The following is a 22,519-nucleotide window of genomic DNA, read 5'->3' on the forward strand; positions in this document are numbered from 1 at the left end:
TAGCTGTAGTGATATCTCCACACAGGCAAATAGTCTTATCACAAAACCCCTGAAACTTCCTTTATACAGTTGGTAGAAGCAGGAAGCACAATGAGGCAGGAGATTGCTTTCATAAAGGGGAAAAAAAATAATCCTTACTGCTTCTGCTAGTTTTATGCAAAAGGGAAAAATGTTAAATATTATAATGTGTTTTCAGGTTTTGCACTTGTGATATGGAAGTGTTATCCTGGGGAATTAATCAGGGTTAGCTGTGGCAGCAACATTGCAGCTAAAAGCCTGTATTTTAGAGGCTCACATTGCAGAAATGACTGATGATTTAACTTAGCAGCAATCTTACACAACTTTGTTGCTGACAAAGACACAAAAGTATTGTGAAGGCCTCATGTCAGTAGGCTTAGCCACATATGAAATAAAATAAATCTGTTCACCCAAATAAAATTGCAGAGAAAATAAAAAAAACCTTTCAGATAGTGACCTGTTACCAGTTCCAGTATTTTACCATACACTGCTCCTGGCAGGTAAGGAAATATACTAACTGCTTCATTTCAGAAGAGAGGTTTGTGCAGGAGTGGATTATCTTACATTACATTTCCAGGGAGCAACAAATCACCTTCCAAAAAGCAGATTCTGGATTCTGGTACTTTCTTCATCAGGCGACCCATGAAGAACTCACTACCAAAATCTTCTGTATGAATGTAGGCACCATATTTTGGAAATCCTACCTCATAAGGAGTGAATTCCACCCATTCTGAAAGAAAAAACAGAAGACAGACTCATGACAGCAGCATAGTTGTCATAGTTGAATAAAAAGTATTATATTGGCCAATTTATGACAGACTTGTTTCTAACTAATGCACTTTGCAAACAGACATTTATTCACTGTACATTTCACCGTGTCAAACACGAAGAGCAAATTGTCCTCTTTCATCTCAATTTCTCTACAAACGTTAGGCTTTTGAGGTAATTTAGCAGATAATTTTGTGGTAATGCCCTCCATCATCCTGCTTTTGAGCCTGAATACAGCTGCCTATAAAAGATGTTTAAAAATTTAACTATTAAAACTCTGCTCCTAGGTGAATTGGCCCCTTAGAGGATTTGTGCATTGAACTGTTTTCTTTACCTAGTTCTAAATTGACCGCTATTGGGTTTCACTGTTAAATGCAGTTTTGTAATATTATTACCTCTAAAATCCTGGTCGCTGATTTTATCCTTCACATTGAGAGAGAGGTAGATGGGCAGAGGATTCTGACCCTGGTTGAGTGCCAGCTGCTGATCTGTGAGCTTATGACAGTCCTCCTGTTTTGAAGAAGGGCAGTAGCTGAGGACAGTTAGATGACACAAAGAGCCTCCCACTTCATTTACGCCCAGGCTCTGAGAACACTCTGGACTCCAACCAGGATGTTTCCCACCAGTTTGTTCAGAGAGGTGCTATCATCCCTATCTCTGACCCTTGCAACCCCAACACTTCAGCACACAAATAGTCCTAAGTTAAGTTCATATGCTGAAAAAAAAACCCTGAGATTTCAATGGTAGCAAGAAAATGTTCTTATTCACATGATTTATTTCAGGAAAATGTCTGGAATTATATGAAAAACACTCTTGGTGTGGAATATTTCATTCAGAAAGAATAAACCCTGTCTTGACTGCCCAGAAAATCATCTTTTCCTCAGACCAGCCACAGATCCAAGCCTGAGACAAAGTTATCACTTGGTGAGCCTTGACCCCTACTGCTTCTGCTGCATAACATCTTATGTAGGCAGGCAGGCAGGGTGGAAAGGGCAAGATGGTTTGGGAGCTGGGCCAAGGTTTGAAAGGGTGCTGAGTTGAGATCCCCCTGGAAGGAGAGCTGCAGGTGCTTCCCATTGCTGGAGCAGCCCTTGGAGTGGTGTCTGTGCCACTAGACTTCCCTTGGGACAGGACTGTTGCACTGCAGGGATGCTCACACAGCTCCCTGCTGAGCCACCGCCAAGGAGTCTCTTACACTGTGCTCTGCTTAGGCAGTTAAATTTGTGTGTGCGTGGAGTTATTTATATTACAGGGGAAATGTTTTCTCTATCTTAAGGAGAAATGGCCTATTGGAAAGGAAATATTAATGAATACTAAAACAGAGCCTGAACATTGCCTTTTGGTAGAAACGTTTACAGGGTGACAGAGTTCCATTAACAAATCAGATATAACATCTTTGTGTTTGTGTATTTTCTTTGCCTTGTCACGCTGTGCAGACCTTTTAAAAGAACAGCAGGATTTTCATTTAAATATTTACATGTGAATTGATTTCAAAGTTGTTCATACTGTAAGTTTCCTGTTATTTCTCTCTATTCTTACCCTTTCTGTACCAGGAGTGATGTTGAAATCTGCATAATACAGCCAACAAATGCAAAGAATGATACCACCAAAGCATATGCTATAGGCATATCTCTGAAAAAAACAAACAAGTAAAACCCCCATTTTTTTTTTCTGTAAGGGTGATCAAACACTGGCATATGTTGCCTAGAGAAGCTTTGGAGTCTTCACTTGTGGAGATACTCAAAAGCCCACGGTTCAGGGCAGCTGACCAGCTGACCCTGCTTGAGCAGGGCTTTTGGACAAGATGACCTTCAGAGATCCCTTTCAGTCTCAAGAATTTTTTGACTCACTGTCTGCCTTCACTTTTATAATCACTAAATATGCAAATCTGAAGAGGAAGATGCTGCTGTTGTACCTTTTCATGGAACATGGCTTCAATGATGAGTCCCCACAGATCTGTGAAAGACATCTGATGTCCTTCCTGTTTCCTCTGGCACAGCTCTTTCAAATAGTATTTCAGACGATCGGGGGCAAAACAAGTTAAGAACTTATTTTTGAGCACATGCTTTCGGGCATCTTTGAGTGTTTCCTTAAGATCCTTTTGGGACCAGTCAGGATCTGCATACAAATCTGACATGGTCCTAAGGAAAAAAAAAAAAAAAAAAAAAAAGAGAGAGAGAAGAAACACAAGGAAAAATATTACTTCTGAAGCAGATCTTTGGGAAATTATCATTATTGATTTACATGCACAGGCATGCGTGGTACTATTCATGTGTTTAATCATAACTGAATTAATTCTCCCAAATACCCACCAAAGGAAACAAGAAAAAGCCACAACAGAAAAAGAAAGATGTCTCTTGATAGCAAAAACGATACAACTTTTCAGATCACTTCTTGACATCACACATAGAAAATTCCTGTGAAGACTTTGCTTATCTCAGTCTTACCATGTTGTGCCGGATAAACCAGTGATGTATGAGACACAGTCCAGGATATTCAGTTCCTGGACACTGAGAAGATGAGCGTACATGGCTGTCAGAGCTCTGGTTCCACCACCTGTCGTCATGATTGCTACCACAGGTACCTGTTAAATCAAAAAATACATGCATTTAGTGTCATGGTCTGAGGAGGGAGAGAGACATCATTCAGTAGAAAAGAGAAATTTACAGCACTGATAAAGTAATAAAGATGCTGCATGCCACCTGTCTGCAAGGAGAAAAAACCCCTGAGTTAATAACTGGGCATAGAAGGGGTACAAAATACCTCAGGTTTCCTCTGCCAAGCAGCTGTGCATTAGGAAATGAAATCCATCATCTCAAATGTCATATTTTCTGTACTCTGTTGCAAAACCAGTAAGACAGACCAGCAAAAAACCAGAGCAAATAATACTTCCTGCCATCTGAACCAGTTTTGTATTGGATGCAATAGACCAGAACACTGAGGTGCGGTCTTCATAGTTCAGAGCAAATAATCAGAGAACTCTAGGGGACTTATTCTGCAGGGAAGTGTGAATGTCTCTACTTCTGAGAGGAAGGAAATGGCCCACAGCTCAGTGCTGGCATTTAAAGGCAAGGTCTTGTGCGTGAAAGGTCCAGCTGTGCAAAAAACCTGCTGAGCTCAGTTAAGGGGAAAACAAAGAAAATTTGTCTTCTCTGCATATGACTTGAGGCTTCACGATCCAGTCTTGGAAATAAAATTTAAAAGAAATACTGATTTTTCCCTGCCTTAGACCCTCTGTTATAGTTCCCATTTTCCAAGCAAATGCACACTCCAGCTGCAGCAGATGATGCAGACAGACTGACAGTGTCCTGTGCTCACACAACGCCTAAACAGCCTAAATGCCTGTTCAAAAGGAACAGAAAATAAAGTTGTGTTTGAACCATGAGGGAAATAAATGCTGAATCAATGGTTCAAGTCTGGCAGAGATGACTGTGAGGCCTAAAATAAGCTTTGGCTTTGGTCCTGAGAGGACGTAGCCCTTCTCTGCATTATTGTGCAGACTACTACTCAACACAAACTTAGACCCAGTAGCAACAGGTCTACAGGGTTTTGTTAATGTTCCCTATGAATACCCATTTCTTCCCTAGAATAAAGAGGTCAGCCCTAGCTTGCACATGAAACTTTACAAGGTTTCCAGGAAAATGGGAATTGAACACAAATGCTACATTTTGATGCTCAGCTGTGCAGAAAGCAGAGAACAATTATGTCTCAGATACCTCATCATCCTGCAAGTCCTCCTCCAGCTGGAGAATGTCCTTCAGAGCGGCTGCAACCACCTTCTTCCTCTTGCGAATGAAATCCTGCTCCTGGGCACACAGGTCAAACCCCAGGCGTACATCTATGTCTTCCTGGCTGGAACAGAGGAACAGGTATCTCACATCACATTTATGATCTAATTCAGCATTTTAACTGCTTCTACTTCATAAATAGACATGGCTTCACCAACAGGTCATATAAAGCAAAGCAGGAAGAGATTAAATGTTTTAGTTTGTTCCTGGAGATCAACAGTATGTCTTCCTTTGGACTGGGAGGGTTTTTATTTTTTTCTTCTTGCTGAAGATGCCGGAAATTAAGTATAGCTCCAAATAACAGAATTGTTCCTTTCCAGACAAAGCCAAAAGCCTGCAGAGGGCAGTGTTTTAAAGTGGCTTTTAAAAGCACTTTTAAAAGTTGCGCAGCCTTCTCCTCATAACTGCAAATCATGGATTGAAGTGTGGACTTTCCTATTGGGATGTCTTGGGGCTTTGGGGTTTTTTTGGGGGTGTTTGTGTGTGTGTATATAGTGATTTATGGATATTTGTAACTATTACAGTTGCAGTTTGGAAGCTGCTGTGAAAATTGTTCTTAGGTGTGGTAAGGAAGAAACTGTACATCAATCTCAGCATATTTATTGCAAATAAACAGCACAATAAAAGATGCATCTGCTTTTGTAAGGGAATAGAAAGTCCTACATAATATAACATATTTATTTTATAAATTTTACCAAGGCCTTAGATAAAATATATCTCAAAATACACTATGTGTTTGCTTGGTTTAGGAAAAAGCAACCACTTGATTGAGTTAATGTGCATTTATCTCTTTGAGTAGACATGAAAAAATAAATGTAGATACATTTCCCCTCTCCCCTGTACTCTAGAGTGGCCAGGCACACTAACTTTGGTCTTTTATTCTTTCTTTTTTGGGGGAACAGAAAGGTTTCTTTCAATTAATTTTACAATGCTGTTTTTCTTGAAAATCTGCATTTGGCAATGATTTGTAGTGGTATCAAAAAGTGTCTACAGTGGTCCTTAGCAAGTAATTCTGATTGCATCAAAGTGTCAATAGAAAACTGGCATGTTCTTTATAAAATGTTTTCTCACTGTATAGCCCCATTACGTAAACTCCTGGCCACCGAAAATCTCTGTATAGTGTACTAAGTCTGTTTTATTTTATAGCTTGAAATGAGGGTGAGCCAGCATTTGAGATGCAGGCAGTAACAAAGAGACTGGAACCTGGTTGACAACTATCTAAATTCAAAGAACCGAGGGGGAAAACACAGAAGGAAGATAAATGTCTTACCATTTTTTCACCTTCAAGTGCAAATCAAATTTTCTGTGCTGTAATTTATAAACATAAAATTATGAATATTGATATTTTGTATAAAACACTGCTTTTTCCCCACTCAAAATGAGACATAGCTCTTTTGAGTAATCATTACATCTACAAATCTCTGAACTTCAGTGAACTGACAGTGAGAGAGAGGCTCTCCTCTCTATGTGTTATTAGTAGCCAGGTGTACATCAATTTAATAAATTAAGACTTTGGTATTGTAATCTATAGTCTGCATCTTCTCTGTGTTGTAAAACTCAGGTGTAGCTTGCACTGGAACTACTTGGCTACACAAAAAATTAGCAGAAGAGCTGCCCTGCTACACCTCACCTCCCTGGAAGAGTCCACCAGAAAACATGGTTCCTAACATTAAAGTCTGTCACACAACAATGTGAGGTACTAGGGGAAGCCAAAGAGCCTGAGCACCCTCTAAATGTGGCATGGATTTGTGTTCTGTGGCAGTGTGCCAGGCTCCATGCAGCCTCACCCCTCTGTCCCAGAAGCATCCAGTGACCTCCAGCCTGGCTAAGGACTCAGACAATAGAAGGAGCATGAGCAACAGCTTGGATATTTTTCTTCATCCTCCTTCTCCCCCAGATTTCCCATTTTATTTTGCTCCATATAATTTACTTCATTATGCATTGTTCTAGAATTGAGGGAGGTTAGAAAACAAATGGCTCTGTATAAAGAGATGTGGCCTTTGGTTCCTGCTTCTTGGGAACCAGCAACAGCTTTTAAAAGCCTGCAAAGCCAATGGCCAGCAAACACTTACCTCACCAACTACTACCTGCTCAGATGGGAGCGAGTTCAGAGAGAGAGTCAGGGGGATGTTTCTGCTCCTTCTTACTCCACATGACATGCAAGCACACTGAAAAGGAGCACAGAGTGCTTTTGGTTTAAGATGGAAATGTTCTTCTCTTGCTGCCTACTCACACATAAAGGTCAGATCACAGGACTGTCTGTGTTGTCTACCATGTTCTGGGGCAACGTACAAGGGTGGGAAGCCTCCTCTTCTTTATGAGTACAACATCCAGGGAGGGTTGCTTGTATTTAGCATAGTGGAAACAAGGGGAGCAGGAGTCACAGCCCACTGAAAGTCTCTGGGTTTCTTCAAAGGATCCTCTCACTGTAAATGTTAGCTCATTCTCTAAAACAATAAGGTAAAATGCACAAAAAAATTACTTCTAATTGCAAAAAAAGAGAGAAAGGGGAAAAAAGAAACAAAAGATAGCTTTGAACAAACCCCTTCTCCTCTTGCTTTGTGATTGGAAAGCTATCTTCTAAAAGTGATCCAAGACCCAAACTTTACACATGGTTGCATCTTTATAAAGGGTTGAAGAAGAAGCCAGCTGGGAGTGTGATGTGAACAGCACTAAATTTTAGACTGCTGCATTTCTATTGCAGTTGCATCATGACACAGTGAATGCAACCAGGTGCTTTCTATTGTAAATCATCCTAATCCCAGGACAATTAATGAGCAATGGAAGTTCTCAGTCCCCTAAAATAAGATCTGACTCTGCAGCAGATGACCCTATTTATACAAAGAGATCAGCCAGTATGTGTTATGCACGCTCTGAGATTGCCTACCAGATCCAGCCCCTCAGAGGATGTGTGCAGAGGAACTTCTAGATTCTGGATCTTGATCAGGGCCAGGCAGGAGCCAGCTGCCGAGTGGCTAACCCCTGCAAAAAATGAGGTGTTTCTGTGCGTATGCAAAAGTCAAACTGTCAGAGATCCTGAGGGAAGTTAAGGCTATGGGCTATTGCCCTTAAGGAAGTAAAATTCTGCGGGGTTTAGCAGTCCTACAGCGGAATTTTTCAGGATCTCAGCTTGGGATTTAGATCCCGTCTGTACAAGCATCTAATACTGTTTCTAGTCTCGCACAAGGCTCCTCATGAAGTCAGAACCCTGAACCTGCTGTAGAATGGGTGGCATTTCCTACTGCTTGTTTTTGCAAATTGCCTTAGATGTGGTCGATTAAAGCCTTAGTATTTGGGTGATGCAATTTCTAGGCATTGTTAGAGAGAGTAAAAGCTCTAATATTCAGTTAAAGAAATAATAAGCTTACCTGAAAAGTGCTTCTTTTTTATCCTGCAGTCCAAGTGTACTTCCAAGCAGGCTGCCTCACGACACTAGAATAGACAGGATGGGGACAGAGAACTTGATTACTCATCCAGCCATTTCACCATCAGTCCTGGTAGGTGCTGGTAGGGTCATTGTGGGAAAAATCACTGCTTGAATCTGCGGGCAGCTGTGTTGGAGGCTTCTTGCTACACCCAGTGAAAGTGAGAATTAACTTCATCGTCATGTGGGAAGATGGTGCTGTGCTAAACATAATGTAATTTTCAATGGATGAAGACAAAACAAGGGAAAATGATAGCAGTCTCAAGGCTCCCCTAAGGCTATGCTGGTCTCCTGAAAGATAAAGCTTCTAAAAGAAAAAGTATCACTCACTAAAGAATGAAGACTTGCAATGTGCCCCACTGCCATGATAGTCAACTAGGGTAAGGACCGATGTGGGAAAGAACGCAAGAGAACAAAGCAAATAATATTTTACCACTATTGCTCCATTTGTGAGGAGGGTTTCAGGAGGATCCCAGCTAGAAAACAAGAACAAATAATACATATTTTATAAACAATATAATCTGGATACTGTCCTGAACAAGACTCATTTTTCTCTCTTAATTTTTTTTCCTTTTTTAAATTTCCTCCTGTATTTAGAGGTTTGTTCCCTTTTCACTAGACACAGCGTAACTACCTAGAAGAAGTGTTTCAATTGCAATAAAGCACCTGGAAAGTGCTTGTAACAGCCTTAATAGCATGGATATGTCACAGATTGGGTAGCAACATTCTCCTCAGCCATGACCTGCCCAGAGAATCATCTCCAGCAAATCTATGAACTTGCAGCAGTGGGATTTACTAGCCCCAGTCAGCCAACTCTGAGCTATGTGAGTAAGATATATATTTTAAGAGAAAGCCACAGAATTAAACATTCTGAATTAATTTTCCACCTCATGGCATATTCCTTTCTTACAACAATTTGCTGATGCATACATTAAGTTTGGAAGAAGGGTGAATCTGGCCATTAAGAGGACATGGGGGTTACAGAAGGTTTCTCTGCACTGAGGCACCATTTGTACTCCTTTAACAATGAGATTTTTACTTACATGCTCTCCAATACAAATTCAACTTCTAGCCCCTCCCTCGTCTGAAAACAAAAGAAAACAGAAAAAAAAAAAAGAGAGAGTAATCTTGATTACCATGTGCAGAGATTTGCAAAGTGACCTTCATTTTTGCAAGCATAGTTTCCTGGGTGCTTTAATAAGCAACAATCATTCTGTTTTCTGTTGCTATTGTCAGCATTAGAGGACAGAAGTAGCTTTTTCTTCCCCAAGGAAAGGATCTCAGTTACACTAGTAGAACAAAGGGTGTTTGGTGCTTTCAAGCCTCCCTAGCAAACCTTTCTTTTTCACAGTTTCTTCCCTGCCAGCTTCCATGTGCTGAACACAATATTCTAAGACACAGTGTTTAGTAAAATATTGTGGAAGTAGGCTGTTTTTCCCTGACATGTATAGTTTTTCTTTTTATAATATTTGTGAGAATTTGATAAAGTCTATCACTTGCTGTCAGATTATTAAAACTCCAAAGCTTCCCTAAAATTGCATTTGCTCTGGGGCTTGGGAATTTGGCATTAATCTGTGCCAGAGGAAACCAACAAGAATCTGAGGCCATCTATTTTGTGTGTGTAATTTCAAAGATTTTAGTAAGTTTTTTCCATTTTTACTACCAAGCTGATCCTGGTGGTAAAAGACAGAAAAGAAAGCATGCCTCTTTAATCAGAGGGGAGAGAATGGATATCAAGAGGTACTAAATGTCTGACCAAACTCTTACCTGTGGATTCAGTGGGAATGTTGTAAACACTCTTTCTCCAAGGGGGATTTTAGCTACATCAAAAAGCACAATTGCATGGTCATCATCACGAATGATGTCATCATCAGAAACAGTAATTTCCAGAATATTCTGGGGAAAAAAAATGAAAAATGTCCAATATATTAACATGTACTCAAGATATATGACATTCTGCAGCTCTTCCAGGTTCAGCACCCCCTTTACAGAGAGGAAATATAAAAGTACAGATGACAGAGTCACATGGAACACTAAGAAAATGAGTGTAATCTCCTCTATTAGAAACAGTTTCTAGTCTCATCAGTTAAGGCTGAACTGTGATTTCTTATGGATCACCTTTTATACTTTTAAGTAGCTCTCACAAAAAATGCAGTCTTTTAGGAAGGAATATGGATAGCCAGAAGTCCTATATTACCCTTGTCAACAAAGGCAATAGAGATAATTTAATATAAGTGACCACATTTCTGTGTCCTTGGGCTTTCCACTTTCTGGCCCCTGTTCAAGGATACTGGGCTGCAGTGTAATTATCAGCAGTAAACTGAGAAAAGATCTTAATCATACTAGAATCTAGCAGCTTCCTGGTGTTGATATGCCAATATTTCCTGTCCTTTCAGGGAAGATGCATTTTTCTGTTATACTGTTGTTTTACATTTTCATTTCATAGTTTCTCTGTTGTCATTTTGTCATAGGTCCCATCAGCCTTCTCCAAGGAGTGAGGCTCACATTACTGATATATAAGTAATCTGTTAGGAGAGAAGTGGATTCCAGCAAAAGCCAAAATTGTTTTGCTTCAGTTTGTGAGGGGAATTTAAAATAAGCTCAGAAAGGCACTATAAGACATGATATGTTTTGGACTAAACTGAAAGAAGCTGCATACAGATGAGACAAGAGGAAGAAGAGTTTTTAGTTTGTGTACCTTGACTTGCCTCTGTATCCGGAAGTAGAAGCTTTCATTCCACACGGGATTTCTGCAGTTTTTGATGGTTTTTGTGTGGAATTTTTCATCTGAAGCAGTTGGCAACCAGAGGCTCACGTAGCAATCAGATTGGCTTACTATAGAAACACAGGCACAAAATAACTTGCACTGGAAGCACAACAAAAGAAGTTTAAATGCTCTGTAGCTTGAACATGGATCCATGGCAAGTTCTTTCTGATATACACTGGCCAAACCAGGAAGACAGAAATCACACAGCTGGATAAAGTGATTCAGGATCATAGAATGCCAGGTTGGTAAGGACCAAATGGATCATCTGGTCCAACCTTTTCTGGGTACTACTATAGTTTATATGAGGTGGCTCTTGTAATCAGAATCTCCCCAGGAGCAACTTGTGCCCATTACCCCTTGTCTTTTCCATGTGACTCCTTGTAAACAGAGTCTCCATCTTCTTGGTAGCCACCCTTTAAGTACTGGAACATTGTAATAAGGTCTTCCAAAGCTTTCTTTTCTCCAGGCTGAACAAACCAAGTTTTCTCATTCTCTCCTCATATGACTGGTCCTCCAGTCCTCTAATCATCCTCGTGGCCCTTCTCTGGACCCTCTTCAGTCTGTCCACATACTTTTTGTAGAGCAGGGACCAAAATTAAACACAACACTCCAAGTGTGGTCTGACAAGTGCCAAGCAGAGCGGGATGGTTACTTCTTGATCTCTGGTGGTGATGCCCTTGTTGATGTATCCCAGCATCCTATTGGCTTTCTTTAGTGCTGCAGCACACCACTCATATTGAGCCTGTTATCCACCAAGACCCCCAGGACACTTTCCACAAGTCTTCTCTCCAGCCAGACGGATCCGAGTCTGAACCATGCTCCTTGATTATGTGTTCTCAGGTGCAAGACCTTACACTTCTCCCTGTTGAACTTCGTAAGGTTCCTGCTAGCCTGCTACTCCAGTATGTCTAGGTCATCCTGGAGGGTGGCTCTCCCTTCTGGAGTGTTAACCTCTCCATTCATCTTGGTGTTGTCAGCAAACTTCATCAGGGTGCTCTTGATCCCAACATCCAGGTCACTTCTGAAGATGTTAAACAGCACTGGGCCCAATATCAATCCCTGAGGGACCTCACTTGTGACCTGTTGCTAGTTTGAGGAGGAACTATTTACTATCACACTCTGAGTATGGTCTGTCAGCCTATTCCCCACTGGCTGCACAGACCACTTGTCAAGGCCATAGCAAGTCAGTTTCTCTAGGAGGAGGCTGTGGGGGACTGTATCAAAAGCCTTGGAGAAGTCCAGGTAAACAATGTCCACCACTTGCCGTGCATCAACTGAGCAGGTTACTTTCTTGTAGAAGGCCATGGGGTTTGTCAAGCACAATTTGCCCCGGATAAATCCATGTTGGCTTTTCCCAATGATGTACTTCGATTGACTTGTGACTGTCCCCAGGAGGATTTACTCCATGACATTTCCAGGGACTGAAGTGAGACTAATGGATCTGTAATTACCTGTGTCCTCCTTTGAACCCTTCTTGTAAATAGGGATGCCATTAGCCTTCCTCCAGTCCTCAGGGACATCTCCTGATCTCCACAAGTTCTCAAAGATTACAGAGAGCAGCTTTGCAATGACAGCAGCTCTCTCAGCACCCCCAGGGGGATGGCATCCAGGCCCATTGATTTGTACAGGTCAAGCTTCTGTAATAGTTGACACACCAACTATTCTTTCACTGATGGTGGGGCAGTGCCTGCATCAACCTGGACCATTGTCCATCACAGCACCATATTTAATAAGCAGTGTATTCAAATAAAAATGGACAATCCTACACATTTTTTTTTAAAAACAGTCTTAGCCAGTGGATAGAACAATGGGAATAGCCAGGAGTCTTATATTGCCCCTCATCAACATTACTTAAGGTCTTTGCAAATTTGGCAGGGGGATAAACTGCAACCAATGCAGCAGAGAGTGAGCCTCAGACCCTGAGAGGCACTGGGTGTAAATCATCTCTGTGACATTTTAGCTTCATGATAAATCTGAAAAGAATCAGGTTTGGGGTGGATTCAGATAATAAATGTCTGGCCTACTTAGTTATTAATGCTTCACAATGGAAAACTAATTATTCTAGCTGCCCAGGACATTGTCTCCTTAGGGGGGTAGGAAGGGAGAGGCCTACCAGCAGTGCAATTGCTTTTCTAGAAGGTGAATAGGAAGCTGGAGCCTTTTCCTGATATTTGCTAATTCCTGAAAGACCCGGAAGCTATTTCCTACTCCACATTTCTTCCCAGGAAAAATGAAGTGGCAGAGGTATTTGGATCTTGCAGATGGAAGAAGTGACCCTGCACTTAGTATAAGGGATCATCTCCCATAGATCATGATTCAAACACCAAAGAGATTCTTTGACCTTGGACAGGAACTTTTCCAGAGGCAAATGGAAGGGCTGATCCATCCTGTTGTGTAAACACAAGTTGTGGTGAGAGAAGAGGAGAAGGGGAAAAGTCAGGTCCCATGGCAGTCAATGGGGATAAGTATTTCATGAGCAGAAATGAACAGGCACCATCTATAAGCATGGGACAACTCTTGAGTCAGTTCCTCAGGGTGAAAAGAGAGTTCATCTGGGTGTCATTGCTCAGGATATCAGATATATTGCTGTGGGATATTTTGCCTGAACATAAGGTGTTGCCTAAAATCCAGAGGCTATGTGACTGAAACATGTCCAGAGGATGATGCCTGTCTGGCAGGGAGATTCCCAGGTAACTCTTCACCCTGAATCTGAAGGAATTTCTTGACACTACTAGGAGTTTTGCCTCACTGACGATGTGGGTTGCTTTTCTGTCTTTGAAACTATCTCCACAGGCAACATTTCAGCATCTCAGATTTTTACATAATCAAAGTGACAGGGTAATATATTGACTTTGGCAATTACCAGTGTAAGATTCAATTTACAACATGCAGGAGGGCTGTGAATACCAATGTGTCTGATAAAAAACACCACCCTTCACTGTGCTGACAGCCTGCCAAGCTGTGAGGTACTAATCCTGGTCAGGGGCATTGCTGGCTCTGAGATACGGAATTTCTCAAGAGCACATAAGTAGCCTGTACCAAAGCCAAGAACTAAATGTGCCCTCAGGCCATCTAGACCATTTCTTTCATCATTAATGCACTTATCACTGCGGATCTTGAGTATCCCAAAAACATGAGTCTAGTATCCCCAAAATCACCAAAGTGGCTGAGATGGGATGTATTTCAGAAATGTTACATTGATCGGAGACAGATCTCTTCTTTTTGGTTTCTGGCTGTTGTAGGGTTCAAGAAGGATGCATTTCTGTATTTTTGCTGTAGCTGAAATGGCCAATTCTCTTAATTTCTTCTCTTCTCCGTAATGAAAACCAATACGCTCTATCCTTTTTCAAATTCCAGCTTGCACCCACAGTGTATAAAACAAGACTAATGATATAACTGAGAAAGCTGGCAGTGCTAAAACTGAGTCACACATGAATGGACAGCAGCAGCATTTATTAATGTCTTTTTTTACTGTTTTATCTGGAGTTTACTGATTTGCTGGAGTGTTTTCTTTGACAGAAAATATTAATGAGGTTCGCTTCTAAAATTATTTTCCTGTATGTGTTGCATTCTGAAATAGCTACTTAAAATAAGTTACTGACAATCCTCTGCCAAACTGATGATGTACAGGTGAGATAAATGGACAGTGAAGTGCATTAAAAATTGTCTGAACTGCCAGGCTCAAAGGATTGTGGTCAGCAGCACAAAGTCCAGCTGGGGGCCAGTCACTAGCCATGTACCCCAGGGACTGATACTGGGGCCAGTGCTGTTTAACATCTTTGTCCCATTATCTAAATTGTTAATAGAGTGCACCTTCTGCAAGTTTGCAGGTGATACAAAACTGGGAGGAGTGATTGACACGTGAGATGGCAGCACTGCCATTCAGAGGGACCTGGGCAGGCTGGAGAACAGCTAACATGAGCTTAATGAAATTAAGCAAAGGAAATGCAATGCCCTGCACATGAGAAGGAATAACCCCATGTACCAGGACAGGCTGGGGACTGACCATTTGCAAAATAGCTCTGCAGAGAAGGATCTGTGAATTTTGGTAGACAACAAGTTGAACACGAGCCAGCAATGTGCCCTTGTGGCAAACCAGACCAACAGCCTCCTGGGCTACATTAGGAAGTGTTGCCAGCAGGTGAACAGTAACTCTTTCTCTCTACTCAGCACTGGCAAGGCCACATTTCTGGGTTCCCCAGTACAAAAGAGGTAAGGATGTACTGGAGTGGGTCTAGCAAAAGAAGCAATGGACATAAACCAAAATATATTAAATCCCATTTAAACAAAAATCCACTTCTTTTACTAAGAAGGTGGTTAAACCCTGGCACTGGTTGCCCAGAGGTGTTGTGAAATCTTTATCATCAGAGTTGTTCAAATCCCACCTGGACATGGCTCTGAGCAACCTGCTGCAGTTGACTGTGTCGCGTAGGGGGCTGGACTAGGTGATCTCCAGAGGTGCTTTCACACCTCAGTCACTCTGCATAATTCTGCAATAATCAAGGCTAGTTGGTTACAGACAACTTAGTTACTAACTGCTGAGTGCAGATTTGGCCTTGAAGACGAGATAAGGTGAAACCACTAGGTAAAAGCCTGTCCTCGTCCCATGGAGAGAGGGAACTGTGCCATACCTGGTTTTGCTGCAACTCATCTACAGTCCCTACTTATAAGGAGAAGTTACTGTTTCCCATAACATTCCTCAATTTTCAGACAGTTACAGTTATTCCCCATGCTGTGGCTCTAACTTAGCTTATTTATTTCTGTAGAAGTTCACTTGAAGCCAGGCTAAACTGTGAGACAAACAAGTGGGACAAATAAAAAATAACAGGAGGGTTGGATATGGGAGCACTTGGAAAGACTAATCAGTTTTTGCTCCCTCTTACCCCAGAAAAAAGTGTTCAAAAGAGCTACTGAAAATCATCCACTTTATTCATTACTACCTGTGAGATAATAAAAAATAATAATAATTTGCATTTTCTTCATGCTGTAATTTTAATGCAATTGCTGGACATCATTAGCAATTTCATGCCATGCCAGGTCCTTACCTAAGTGCATGTGTTGCAATTGCATTCCGTGATGACATTATGTAACCCCATGTGGATGCTGAGGCATCTGAACTCACGGTCTCTTCGCAAGTCAGTAGTAAGTGACCCTGGTATTCCTTCCCAGTTTTTAACTTATTCTGATTCAGTTGCATTTGGTGGGATTACTTCTCATCTCTGTCTTCAAGAGAAAGATGAGCTAAATGGACTTGACTGAACCAAGAGTTTCAGAACTGCAGCCAGCTGTTTGCTGCTCTGTAAGAGTAGAGTCCTGTGACATGTTCCTGAAATGAACCATCCCATGCTCAAGTAATTAATCTCCATCACGAGTAAGAAGATGATAACAACAGTGAAAAACAAAGCATGTAAGAAAAAATACTCTCATAAGAACAATGGATGTAAACTATAAATCCCACCCATCCTGTTACTGCATTTCGTAACACCAAAAAGAAGAAATCCTTTTCTCCTAGTGAATTCCTCTCCACCCGCACAGACAGGTTCCCCTTGAATCCAAGTTTACTGTAGTTTACCTAAAAGGAGGAGGAGAGGATCTCTCATTTCTCAATCATTGGACATAATCTACAGGGACATTTTCTCTCTTTAGCACAGTAGGATGCAAACAATTTTAAGAAGTTACCTCCAACTTCTATCTAGCTGAGAGCTGATTTGAACTGAACTCTGCCCTCTAAAATATCCAGATGCAACACCCATCTGTAATTGTAGTATTACTCTCGGTAGCTTTCTTGAGGAAATAAGGGTCATAGATCTACTGTGCTTAATCAGTGATACCCTTCACCAGGAATGGAGACGGTCCTGTGGGAATGAGCCCTCAACCCTGTCCAGCTGTTTAAGTTGAGTGGCAAAGTAAGATTTGCTCCCTGGAGCACAGACTCAATGTGTTCAATACCTGCTACAGCCACAAAGCAAAGCTTTCACAGCCTGGGTCACACCTCTACCTCCTCCACAAACACCATCATTTGCATTCTTGAAGTAGGAGGATGAGGATCACCTGCACTAGGTGTATTCTCCCTAATTTGATTGCATGTGTTTTGCATAGAAAAATAACCTTTGATGTCTTTGGAGAACTGCTCTGATTTACAAAGACTTCAGGTATATCATCCCAGAACTGACTCATTTCTTCTAACAAATAAAAGAAGAGCTTCCACAAAACAGTTGTATAAAGCTGGAAAGGAGAAAGGGTCTGAGCTCCTCTTTTATAAATATTCAAGGTCTCTCTTCATCCAGAGATGCAAAAAACAAAAGGAAGGTGTGAAAACAAAAGGAAGGTTAAAGGGAGGGGTGTGAGTGTTCTGACATCCCAGCTAAGACCAACAGGTTTCCTTTCACAACTGAGAAAGCTTCCACATGCGCCTGATTTCTACAGTTAGAAAATATACCTGGGTAATCACAGTCATATTTCAACCCCCCCCAAGATTTCACCTTGAACTACCTCAGCTCTGACAGCTGCATCACAGCAATCCCCCTACCCACAGCCTCCTGAACTGGCAAGACAACACCCAGCAGAGAAGTTTCTGTCTCTGGGAAGAAATAACCTCTCAACCTGAAACTCAATCCAAATAATTTCTTGCTGGGACACACAGCTCAAATCCACCTCTGCAGGCCAGGCAGTATTGCAGACATGCAGGAGTGAGGCTGAGTATGTTAAGCTTGAACTGACACCTCTCTTCTTCCCCTCTTCTGCATTAATGAGCTCCAACCTGCTCTCCAACAGCAAAGGTCAGCTCTCAGTATGAGGTATCAGCAGGTACCTGCTTAGGCTGCCACAGCTTCAGAGAGAAGCCTGTCACTTATGTCTTCAGGGTTATGTGAGACCCAGTGGAGTCTGAGAATGCTTTGCTCTTTCACTTTGTGCTAAATCTGAGTGGGGAAGGCCACATTGCTGCAGGTCAGTGTCATCAGCATTGTCCAAGAACCTGGGAGAGGTCTGCTTCCTCTTCTGGCTCCTCAGGGCAATTTCCCTCGTGCCAGATGAGGCAGATCCCCTCACTGATTGTCTCTTTGTCCATGAAGGTGGGGTGAAGGCATAAGCTCTGGCTGTGGGCTTTAGGGACTGCCATAAATCAGCAATTAAATACTAATGATGGTGAAGGTGGGCCAGGCTGGGAGCTTGGTGCATCTCTGTGTGGCCACCCAATAACTCATTTGTTTAAGGAGAGCAGCTGGAAGGTGTTGGCAAGCCTATGCCACCGTGGAACTCCTCTCCCATCACCTGTCTCCTTTCTCATCCTTTTGGGAAACAGTTACCGGAAAGGTTGTTAGCAGCAAGCAAAAGAGCTAATACACCATTTCCCTCACCGCTACACCCTGGCCATATATTCCTCCTACATATGGGGAACTCTCTAAAAGAAGTGATTCCATTAATAGAGCCAGAAACCATGAGCTTCTGTAAGAGCCTCTGGCGCTATCCTCCAGCCAAGGAGGAGCAAAAGAACACAACGGCCAAAAAAGTCACTCTTTCACCCAAGGCTGTCTGCAAGCCCAGAATTGCTTTCTTTCTAGCATGCCCACCACCTTCCCAATGCGTGTGAGTGTTGGAGCCTGGTGATGACACTCAGCATCTGCAGGGCCCCTCAAGTGCCCCCAGTGAGATAAAGGAGTACCAGAAATGTGTGTCTGAGTCTGACCCATGATTACAAATTGGCATAGAGGTTAGTTAAGAATACAGTGAAAACTAATCAGCTCAGGCCTGTCAAGAGCATTTGCATGGTAAAATAAAATAGAAACCAGTTGTATGAGGTAGGAAACGAATGTTGGAGTTAAATATTACCTAAGTATAGAGAAGCCTGCAAAAATGGTGGAGTAACTGCAGGTATATGAAAAGGGGTAATTTTTTTTTTTCCCTTGTGTGAAAACATCTGCAGTCATTGCCAAGCTCCACCAGCATGTTTTGTCTACAGGCAAAGGTGTAACATCAGATTTCAGGGTAAGCTGGGACTCTATCCCAGGCTTGTGAAATGCACATCCCATGGTTCTTGAGATACATGTTTAAAAACCATCCCAGATTAAGCACATGATGGCCAGGAATGTCAGTGGAAGTATAAACAAAGCAGCATGGTCTGAAGCCAGGATTTGCCAATTTAGTCAAGGAAAATATGAAAACTCTAATGGCTGAAGGACTTGGCATTACTGCACTTGCAGTGAACGGGAAGAAAATCAGGGAAACGGACTATGTTTTAGCCAAGTGGAGGTGAGTAGAAACTGAAATAAGCAGATAACAGTGTGTGCTTAGAAAGATGGAAAGCCAGTGTGCGAGCAGAGAAAGCAATGCATAGAAGAGACTGCACTTGTTGGAAAGGTGACTTGTTCCTGGATTTGATACTTGAAAAATGAAAATCTAGTGAAATTTAAAATATCACAAAAATTGGTAGCCTTCCACTGGTATCTCACTGTCAGATGGCACATGTATGAACTGCTTCTAATCCATTTCCCAGGGAAAATATTTGAATTTATTTGACCTTCTTTGCTATCCTATGAAATTTCTTCTGTTCTCTGCAACTCCTATTGCAGAACATGTGAACTGAACACTTATCTCCATTTAACTGGAAAATTGACAATGGTGACATTGATGTTCTTGAAACACCAAAGTGAGTGGAAATAAAAAGTTGCTGAGAAATTTTCTTTGTAGAATATTGTTCCATCAGAAGATGAAGATAAAAACAAATGATAGTGTTTGGGATGAAAATGTTGTAGTCTCTGAATTTTCTAGTGAAAGTCATGTAGTGCTCACTTGGAGAAAACTAGAAGGTATCCTGCCATGTCCTTAGCCTACCTCAAAGCCTGTCTGATGACTTGCTGCCTCATGTAAAGATGGACCTTTAGAGCTGCTTGTCCAGCAGTGAGGAGCCCAATCCAAAGTATTCCTGTATTCTAGGTATTTGTTATAGACATCAAACATAAACACCTGGATATTAAAACTGGTGTTAGGATATTTATACACCTCTGAAGTAGCCAAGTTCCTGTGCTTTGCTGACTGATGAAAGTATTAAATATTTAGTCAATACCCTACCTGGCATTGACCTGTTGTTGAATTCATAAAACAAACAAACAAACAAACAAAATCCCTCTGAAATTGTAAATAGATACTCTGTGGCAGAAATTGGCTTTGATTGTGATTTCTTAGCTGATATGATTTCTGTATGTTGCATTTCTGCAGGGCTAGCACAAACAGGGGCTGATCAGGTAATTTTAGAACTCTATAATGTCAGTAAAAAAACCTGGTACTTACAAAAATCTGTCTGATGAGCATTTCTCAACTTTAGGATTCTTACAGTGAGCAGGGAGTAAGGTGACATTTCTTCCTGCTGGAAAAGAACAACAAAAAAACCCACATATGATAGGAAGTTTGGGATATGTGTATTTCTAGTAATGACAACCAGACACTGAAAGGAACCCGGGTTGTGCTGGAGCCACCCCTTCCAGTTGACATTACAGCAAAAATACAGTGGGCCACAAAATACACTTTTTCCACAAACTTCATCAGCCCCTGAAGCCTGCAGTCACCTAAGCATACAAACAGAAAGGGTGGAAATAGGAAGGTGGAGACAGGAGGTAAACAAGCTGAGGAAGTTCAGCTAGCCAGCTACATTGAATCATACATGTGGCCATCAGCATCCAATAAAACAACACAGAATTCAGTGAATCACAAATCAGAAATGCTCTGATTCCGGTGGAAAGGAGGGATCTTTTTAGGTTATCTCTCTTATTTTTAAAATAATAATGTTAATGATGGAGAGGTGTCTAAAGGTTAATATTAGTACCTTAGGGAACATCTTGCTCTACCAGGGCATTACACAGCTTTGGAAAGCACTCCTAGGTTGCTTTGTGGGAACAGAAGTCTTCCTTACCCAATGTGGTTATCTTATTGATAGACATGGAGTAGTATAACAAAGTAGCAGGGTTTTTACTACAATCCATCTGAAAGCAAGCTGTCCCCAATTCCTAGTTGAAGATGCCAGGCCTGACCAAATAGATCTGTAAAAGTTGCACCCATCACATGTGCTTTAGGGATTTTTCATATCCATCATGTTGAGCAGCAGCAGCTAGAGCAACAAGGCTATCAGCAGAAAGATGCAGAAAATGGGCAAAACTTACTATGGCTTCAGCACAGATGGCTGGCTGGATTCCTCGACTGTGGAAAATTTGTCAAAATAGCTGGTTTATAAAAAGGAAGGAAAGCTGCACCAGGGTTGTATGCAAGTGCCTGAATGCAAAGGGTGAATCAGCACTGGGGATGGCTACCTGTATCGTAGGAACAGAAGCAGAAGCAAAAGAAAGAGGAATTTCAGAATACATTGAGTAATAAATTCCCAAGATGATGTATTATTACAATTGGAACAGGGCTTATTAGATAGTTGGGATAACACAGTAAGGCTGCCAGGGCCAGCACAGGAAAGAAAATGCTCTTTCAAAGTCTGTCAAATCCTAAACGTTGATTGCATGCGAAGATATGATCAGCAGATTCTGAATCGGCTATCTCAAATAAGAGAGGAACATATAAACAGTACAAATATATATTAAAAAGTTACACTGAGAGACTCAGGTTAGGGATAATGATGTTGCAGCATTAAAATGAGGTAGATTGGAGAATAAGTAAATGTTAGTTCACAGTTCTAATAGCAAGGGTCTGTGGAAGTTATAAAATTATGATGACACTTGCAGATTTGCAGGAAGATACTCAGCCAAATAATACTGAAGACACAGTAAATTTCAGGGTCACGCAATAGGTGGCCACTTCAGTGACGTGGAGGCCTGATAGTGGTCACTGATATTCAGGAAGAGCTCAGTTACGAGTTGAGGTAATGGCAAAAGGTGAATACATCAGTAATTCTTGGTAAAATCACCTTCTGAAACTACTACAACCACAAAAGGCAGCCAAAGTAAGAAGCTGTTGTGAAAGCTAATGACCAAAAGTTTGAAAACATAATCTGAAGTGAAAATGGAAAAGTGCTGATGGAAGATTATTAAATCATTAGGAGATGTTATCTATTTTCTGAGAAACTTCAATTAAAAGGGAAGAACTCTCAAGTGAAATAAGAGAAAGCTCATTCACAGGTGCTGCAAAAATCAAAGACTGCTAAAAAGGTCAAAGTATAAGAAATCAGTGAGACAAGACAGTACATCAGCTGAGGCATGTAAAGCATTGGACCACAGGCAATTCATCGTGAAAAAAATTTAGCCTAAATAATTTCCATCTCTATGAGGATGAAGGACCTGAATGTGGTAAAAGGCATTAGAAAATATTGCAGAAATTTTCCCAACTGATGAAGCTACCGAATGAAATTACAAACATGAATTTTTGAAAAAATGCTGTGTAATTTAAAAGCATATAAAAGTTAACCAGTGCCTAAAAAACCAAAGCTTTGCCCGTGTGCTCAAGTTTACAACCAGGTCATCATGTCAGAATGTTTTCCATAGGTTGACCAGTTAATATACACTTTCAGTTGTGAGGTAAGGGAGCAACACACTCAAAACAACATGAGGGCTAATAAGTGCTGAAAAAAATGCATTCTCTTTATCAGGCAATGAGGAGTAGAAATCTTGGCTTCTGGGTGGGTGTATTCCAAAATTAAAACGGAAACTAATCACTGTTGCTTAAAGTCATATGTAGGGTATGGGATATTTGATAAGGCTGTTTGTTCTAAAAAGAGGAGGTAAGATTGCAGAATTATTAGAATCCTGGCTGAGCCAGCTC

The 22,519-nt window shown here is 41.3% G+C and overlaps 1 protein-coding gene across 1 annotated transcript in view; it reads right to left on the reverse strand.

The window, feature by feature from the left end:
• LOC127385835 (cytosolic phospholipase A2 epsilon-like) overlaps positions 1-22,519 on the reverse strand; it is a 36,263-nt gene that overhangs the window by 8,213 nt on the left and 5,531 nt on the right. Inside the window, exons 3-16 of the mRNA XM_051622013.1 lie at positions 20,054-20,129; positions 10,697-10,833; positions 9,766-9,894; positions 9,042-9,082; positions 8,432-8,474; positions 7,943-8,006; positions 6,867-7,021; positions 6,647-6,742; positions 5,845-5,882; positions 4,503-4,638; positions 3,234-3,370; positions 2,702-2,927; positions 1,182-1,296; positions 611-748 (exon numbers count right to left, since the gene is read on the reverse strand). Of these exons, the coding sequence (XP_051477973.1) occupies positions 611-748; positions 1,182-1,296; positions 2,702-2,927; positions 3,234-3,370; positions 4,503-4,638; positions 5,845-5,882; positions 6,647-6,742; positions 6,867-7,021; positions 7,943-8,006; positions 8,432-8,474; positions 9,042-9,082; positions 9,766-9,894; positions 10,697-10,833; positions 20,054-20,129 (1,531 nt within the window). The remainder of the gene's footprint in view (positions 1-610; positions 749-1,181; positions 1,297-2,701; positions 2,928-3,233; positions 3,371-4,502; positions 4,639-5,844; positions 5,883-6,646; positions 6,743-6,866; positions 7,022-7,942; positions 8,007-8,431; positions 8,475-9,041; positions 9,083-9,765; positions 9,895-10,696; positions 10,834-20,053; positions 20,130-22,519) is intronic.

Source organism: Apus apus, chromosome 5 (genome assembly GCF_020740795.1).
Source record: "Apus apus isolate bApuApu2 chromosome 5, bApuApu2.pri.cur, whole genome shotgun sequence".
NCBI lineage: Eukaryota > Metazoa > Chordata > Aves > Apodiformes > Apodidae > Apus > Apus apus.